Consider the following 6,782-nt stretch of genomic DNA (forward strand, 5'->3'; position numbering starts at 1 on the left):
CATGCTAAAGCACACCTTCAATAAACCTATGCATGTATAAAATGGAATTCTATTGACAGTATTTTTGTCTTACTCTCCCATGCAGTATTAGGAAATGTATCAAACTGTTTTCTAAAATGATTGGAAATGTTATATTGCCACCAGGAAGTGCAAGTGAGTCTTATTTACCCCAGCCCTTTGGCAACCCTTAGAATTATGAGATTTTTGAAAAATGTATCCTAATTCTAATGTATTCATTAGAATGTGTGATAATTATATGAAGACAATATTTGCTCATTTCACAATTTATTTAATAAGGTAAAATAAAAATTGATTAACTTTCACATTGTTAAAACTAGATGGAAATCAATAAAGTAAATGGAAAAAGCATCAAAGGAAACAATACAAATAAGACATTAATAAAATTTAATATAAAATATACATAATAAAATCATAATTTTATGGAAAAAATAACAAAACAAATGTATGTGTTATTTAATCATGATAAATATTCCTACAAGTATATAACAAGATAAATGAGAAACAAAAATAAATCATTGAAATAGTATAAAGGAAAGAAAATCATATCAATATTTTGGAAATCTTTGTGCATGCAAATAACTCCTAACATTTACAAAAGGGATAATATTCCAGGATACAATAGATTTTACCAAAATGATCGTATCAGAGATGAATTAAATTACAATATTCATCAAGGATTAGAGTTAATGAGAATTTATGTTACAGACAAACGACAGGGCTATATGACTTCAAAGGGTAATTAACCCATAGCTTCAAAGACAAAATAATGCCAATCCTTTATTTTATATTTCATAGAAGAAAAATAAAAAAGGTCTATGTTATTTTATTAGCTCTTCATTATGGCCTCATTGTTAATAGAAGTATCCCTTTTGTCCCCATTTATAGCCATTAATCACGTCTAACATGGAATAGTCTCCTTTGAGATAGCTCCTTGTAAGACACTACTGGTGATCCTCAATGCTCATTCCCACTACCCTGCCTTTCTTCTAGACCTAAAACCCTCTCCAAAGAATGTTCCCCAAAAGAGAGATACAGAGAAGACCAATGACAATGTACACTACACTCCAAATCAACTGCATGATTTTTCTAACTTATATATAAAGAAACTCTGGGGATATAATTGAAAATGAATATTGATGCTATAGAATAATGATAGGAATAACTGAAAGTTAAATCCGTTCAGTATTATTTATATCACTCATTAAGCAGGAATTCCAGATTAATGTTTTAGTGCAAAATTTTAGACAAAGACTTTGTTCGATCCACTGAAACACGTACCACCAAGTGATCACACTAATTAAATTTGAAATACAAGGAAAGCCTTGTTTTACTGATGAGGAAACTAAACACAGAACATTTGAAAGTTAGAGTTCATTTTCCAAAGGTCAGATTTACCATAAATGTAAAGAATAAATTTAGGTTATTACTACATGCTTGAAAAAGCCCTCAGATCACTCTACTCAGTGCCTCAGATATGACAGTGGGAACTGCTTCCAATACATTGGTGAATTTAGCAGCCATGGAAAGAATTGGATTCCAAATGGTAGGAACCAAGTGACAGCATATATTCACCAGAGTCAAGGTGGAGATGTTTAGCATAATGAACAGCAATCAGAATAGTGACCCTCACAAAGTCATACAATGCTGACTGTTGATCCTGCTATACCTAGAAATGAAAATGATGGAAATTCTTAATTGATCTATAAATTCTTAATTGATCTATAAATTCTTAATTGATATATATTAATTAAGCATAAAAATGACTAAACAGGAATGAGTGACTGATCAAAATAGAAAGTCATGACCTCTCAATTCCCGGATGCCAACCAATTTACAGTCTGAAAGCCACTTAACTGAAGGGGACACAGGGTTTCCTTGAGGTGGGACACCACTATATTGCCAAAAAGGTATACTGCCTTCTCCAAATCATCTCAAAAGAGACCCACCCACTGCCTTTACCAGGGACACCAGACATAGGCAAAAGAAAACTATTAGGCTTATAGAATTATTGGATCCTGTCAAGGCTAACAATAATTCCAAGGGACCCAACACATCACTGCGGCACATCATTCAGATCACAGCCTTATGGAGTTCAGCTCATCCACAGTGCCTTGGATCATGTTCCTCTCACAGAGCCTCCAGTGAGTCCATGAGTCAATATTCTATCTATTTTCCAAATTCCACATTGCTCACTGGGCATATACAAGCTCAGCAACTGGCTAGATTCCTATATTGCTTCTCTGGCCAATGAAATGAGGATTATTTAGAGAAAAACCAAGTAGATAACTTTTTCTACCCCGGAATGTTGTACACCAAAATACCACATTCTTAGCAGGATTGAAGTTTGGTGGGACAGTTAAAGGATTGAACAATGCTAGGATGTTGATTCGCATCATATGCTTATTTATCCAGTATTAAAAATAGATATACCTTGAAGGATGACATATGAAACTGAACAAGAGTGTGTCATGTACAGAAGAGATTTATTCAGGCTAATAACCTAAAAGTATGCCATAGTCTTAGAATATTGAGATGGTCTATATGTCATTTAACCAGTTAAGCTTTTGAATGGCAGAATCAGCACTTATTTATAAGTTTGGTTGGAGATGGAGATTTCATTTTGAAAATGGTTTCACTGATGCACCGGCTTCTTTAGATTTTACTATACATAGCGTATTCAGTTGCACTATCAATAGAGTATAAAATCTTCATTCATTTTTGTGAAGGTTCATTCAATAGGGAACGTGTTTTAAAGACATGTTATATTGCAAAAATCTCTAACAAGATCCATCAAGAGGGTTCAAATTAGCCAAGTATGAATTTATTTTTTAATTAAGTTTACGTTCTAAGCTTCAGGTGATTATTTTCTATCACAACCAAGTCTTATATCACTTACTTTTAGCGTCATATGTCCTATAATTAAAGACAAAAGGAATGACTGTTATGTATTCTAAACTAGCTTTTTATGTAATCTATCTGTATCTATATAGACATATACATTTATAACACACACGTGTGCACACACTACCCATGTTTTTCTCAATGGGGAAAATGTAATACAACCCTGACTCCACTAAATATATATTTTCAACAAAACACCGCAGCCTCATCAAAGATGTACTGAATTATAATATCTACTATAGTTATCTCAGGATGTTCATGTGTGAATGTGCAAAGAGACTCCAATAAAGTTGTAATTGATAGTCATGATCAAATGATTGACGATGGGATGTTAACTTTAAGAACAGAAAATCCAATACTTTTAGAAAAAATAATGACCCTTACTGGTTCTGACTGCTAACCTGGGGTTGCCCAGACTTCATACCCAGGACTTTCTCGAGGACAGTTTTTACATCCCTATTCCTTAAGCTGTAGATCAAGGGGTTCAACATAGGAATCACTGTTGTATAGAACACAGAAGCCACCTTCTCCTGGGTCATACTGCTACTGGCTTCTGGCTTAAAATACATAAATGTGATAGATCCATAAAAAATCCCAACAGCTGTAAGATGAGAGCCACAGGTACCAAAAGCTTTGGATCTGCCCTCAGCTGATGGGATTCGAAGGATGCTATTAAGTATAAAAATATAGGAGATGACGATGGATGCAGTTGTTGCTAACACATTGAAACCGCCTATAACCATCAACGCAAGCTCGTTGATGTATGTACTAGTGCACGAGAGCTTTAGAAGGGGAATCACGTCACAAAAGTAATGACGTATGACATTGTCCTCACAGAAGGAAAGTTTCGTCATGTAGATAGTTTGAATCAGAGCTCCTAAAGATGCCATAATATAAACTCCGATGACCAGCATATTGCAGACCTTTGGGGACACAGTGACATTGTAGAGCAGTGGACTGCAGATAGCGACATACCTATCATACGCCATGGCAGTCAGCATGTAGCACTCAGCAATGGCAAAAAAACAGAAGAGAAAAAGCTGAGTCATACATCCACTGTAAGAAATAACATTTTGCTCCCGCAAAAAGTTCTCCAGGAGTTTAGGGGTGATAACTGAGGAGTAGAAGAAATCTATGCATGACAGATTACTGAGGAAAAAGTACATGGGAGATTGGAGCTTGGAACTGAAAGCGATGAGGAGCATCATCCCCAGATTCCCCACTACAGTCACCCCATAGATTCCTTGGAACAGCAGGAAGAGAGGCAGCTGCAGTTCTGGTTTCTGGGTCAATCCCTCGAGGACAAACTCTGTTATGGTGGAAGCATTTTGCGTGACCATGGTCTTCAGAAAAGCAGGGCAGTAAAACTAGGAAAAATAGAAATTACAAGAACTAACAAAGAATTTCACCAAAAATTTTCATATTTCTCCATTATTCACTTAAGAATAATTCTACCTGTTTTGTAACAATACCCCACATTCTCTAAAAGATATAACAATACAAAAACTGGACATCAAACTAAAATTTGTTGTTGTTGTGTTCATCAGGTTGAATCCAACTCATAACAGTGCTATAGGGCAGAGGAGAATTGCCATCAAGAGCTGTGTGCTTCCTAGGAACATGTTATGTTGCAGGTCTTTCTCCCATGGAAGCACGGGGTGGCTTTCTGCCACTGGCCTTCCTGATTGCAGTTGAGTGCTTACCTGTTACACCACCAGGGCACCTTACTATAGTTCAAATGTGGTCTCTAAAAAGATGGTAATTTGGATAGTTCATGTCAAGATTGTGTTATTTTCATTCAAAGACCTTAATAGGCTATTGAAAAAAAAAGAGAAGGTGGATTTTATCAGTAGGACAAAGCTGTCAGTGACAGTTTAAACCTCTGAGAATTGTATGCATGTCTGCAACAAAGAGCAGCAGTAATATGGCTTGAACTCAATACCTAAAGTTCAATATTTTATCCTCAAAAAGTTAGGTTCAAGTTAATGTTGGATCTTTTCTGCATGGTGAGATTTCATTGTCTGTACAATGCACAATAGTGCTCAAGAAGAAAAAGACAAGGGATATCTTATGATCAAGCTTCTTTGTCTATAAAGGAAAAACAGGGGTCATGATTCTCTGAAGTAAGAAGTTTGTCAACTTAATGCTAGTGTTTTTTTCATCCATATTAGTTAGTACTCCAGCGTATGTGGTTCGCTTTGTTGGACAGGTTTGGGAAGTTCTTGTGAGGGCACTGGAGGGGAGTGATTCAATAGGAAGGAAGAGAAGCAAAATCATTTCCTACAGTGCTCATTCCTACAAACTCACGAGGCCCCCTATCCCTAATACCTTGCCCGCAGCTTCAATTGTCTTAAGAATTAGTCACATGAACTAGGGTCCAGGGTATTTTATGATTCTATTTGTATTCTCTCTAATTACATTTCACTAAATGCTTTGCAAATTTATATTCAGAATTTGTGTACTTACTTGAATTCTACCAGGAGTGGAAGAGTTGTTGCTTCTATTAGAGTTAAGGTTTTTCTTTTGAAGTGTGAGATCAATTCACATAGTTTCAGGGGAAACATTACCTCTTCACAATTGATGATGTTGGTTACAGAATGATGCTATTGAAAGGTAAAACCAAGAATTCAAACCATAACTATTAAAAATGAATTACAAATATATCCATTCTTATAATTTCTAAAAATTCTGTTCCTGCTTCAGCTGGCCATCAATACATTGTGCGACATTTAGACAGTCACTTCATCTTTCTTATTCTATAAAATGGTGTTGGGATGATGGTCTTGAATTTCTATTACAATTCCAATATTTAAGACCTTTCTGATTCTACTTTGTAAGAGCAATAACAACATCTTCTCCCACCTCCAGTTCCTCAGAAGATTTTAGAAGCAAGGGAATACTTTGATTTGTTATGCATAGGTCTATGAACTCTGTGGAGATGAATGAACACAGTATCCTCCAAGGACAAGTCCAGGGGAGACCCTCAGAGGTGAAATTCCCTCAAGAAGAAATGAAGCAATTACTGAGTTATCTTTGTTCACAGAATAATGGCACTTGCACAATATTTTCATTTTTAATAATAAAAATGAATATTGTGTCCTGATATTTGGATCTGACTATTTGGAAGGAGAAGACTTCATGCAGTAGTAGAGAAGGATCCCGTCTTAGAAACAGATTGGCCGCATTTGGGGGAGCGTGTCCTCCCTCACTTCAAAGAGCCGAGCTCTCAGAAAGATCTCTGTTGGAGCATAGTAACTTTCATTTTTGATTTCTAAGTTTTTGTACTGTAATTAAGGACAATGAAAATTGTTCTCTTGGAATATCTAACAAAAATTTGTACAGTTTTATTGATGATCTAAAGAGTTAGATTCACTTCCCTCCTAATATAATCATTAATGGCTTTGATGAGGTTATTCATTGGCTGAAGGCTCTTATATATGTTTATAAGCTCCTATTTTTCCTCCAAATGCAGAATACATTGGAAATGTTTCATTATCAATTACAGGTAGTCTAATGTGTGTGCACTTTCACCTTAGGGTTGCAAGATAGAATAATTTCAAACATACTTTTAAGTACTTTGTTCCCTTTGAGAAAATTAGGCTGAGAAGATTGGTATTTAGAAAAATAAAAGACAAGCTGTTAGACCAGTAATGCATCTTTCATGTAAATCTGCCTAGTATCTCTCCCTTTTGAATCTCAAAAGGCACAACAAAACAAGTACTTCCAGATACATAATAGAAAAATATTTGGCTTTCTTAACCCACCTTGCTGTTTTCAAGGCACTGATACTTTGAAAGATAATTAGCTGGTGTTACCTAACACTTGCATAAATGGCCAACTTATACATGCAAATTATCGTT

The 6,782-nt window shown here is 35.5% G+C and overlaps 1 protein-coding gene across 2 annotated transcripts; it reads right to left on the minus strand.

The window, feature by feature from the left end:
• Positions 1–909: 909 nt before the first annotated feature.
• On the minus strand, positions 910–4,262 carry LOC142422497 (olfactory receptor 8A1-like). Of its 2 annotated transcripts, XM_075527868.1 has the most exons (2): positions 3,354–4,262; positions 910–948 (listed from the first exon to the last, which is right to left on the minus strand). In XM_075527868.1, the coding sequence occupies exons 1-2, from the start codon at positions 4,260–4,262 to the stop codon at positions 910–912; spliced, it is 948 nt and encodes a 315-aa protein (XP_075383983.1). The 2 variants fall into 2 exon arrangements, with proteins under 2 accessions (XP_075383983.1, XP_075383981.1); XM_075527866.1 differs by lacking the exon at positions 910–948 and having other exon boundaries at positions 3,303–4,262.
• Positions 4,263–6,782: the final 2,520 nt, after the last annotated feature.

The sequence above is a fragment of the Tenrec ecaudatus genome, chromosome 12 (assembly GCF_050624435.1).
Source record: "Tenrec ecaudatus isolate mTenEca1 chromosome 12, mTenEca1.hap1, whole genome shotgun sequence".
NCBI lineage: Eukaryota > Metazoa > Chordata > Mammalia > Afrosoricida > Tenrecidae > Tenrec > Tenrec ecaudatus.

Excerpts from the sequence above, each read along its gene's own strand:
- LOC142422497 (XM_075527866.1), bottom strand. The coding sequence starts at position 4,262 with ATGGTCACGCAAAATGCTTCCACCATAACAGAGTTTGTCCTCGAGGGA.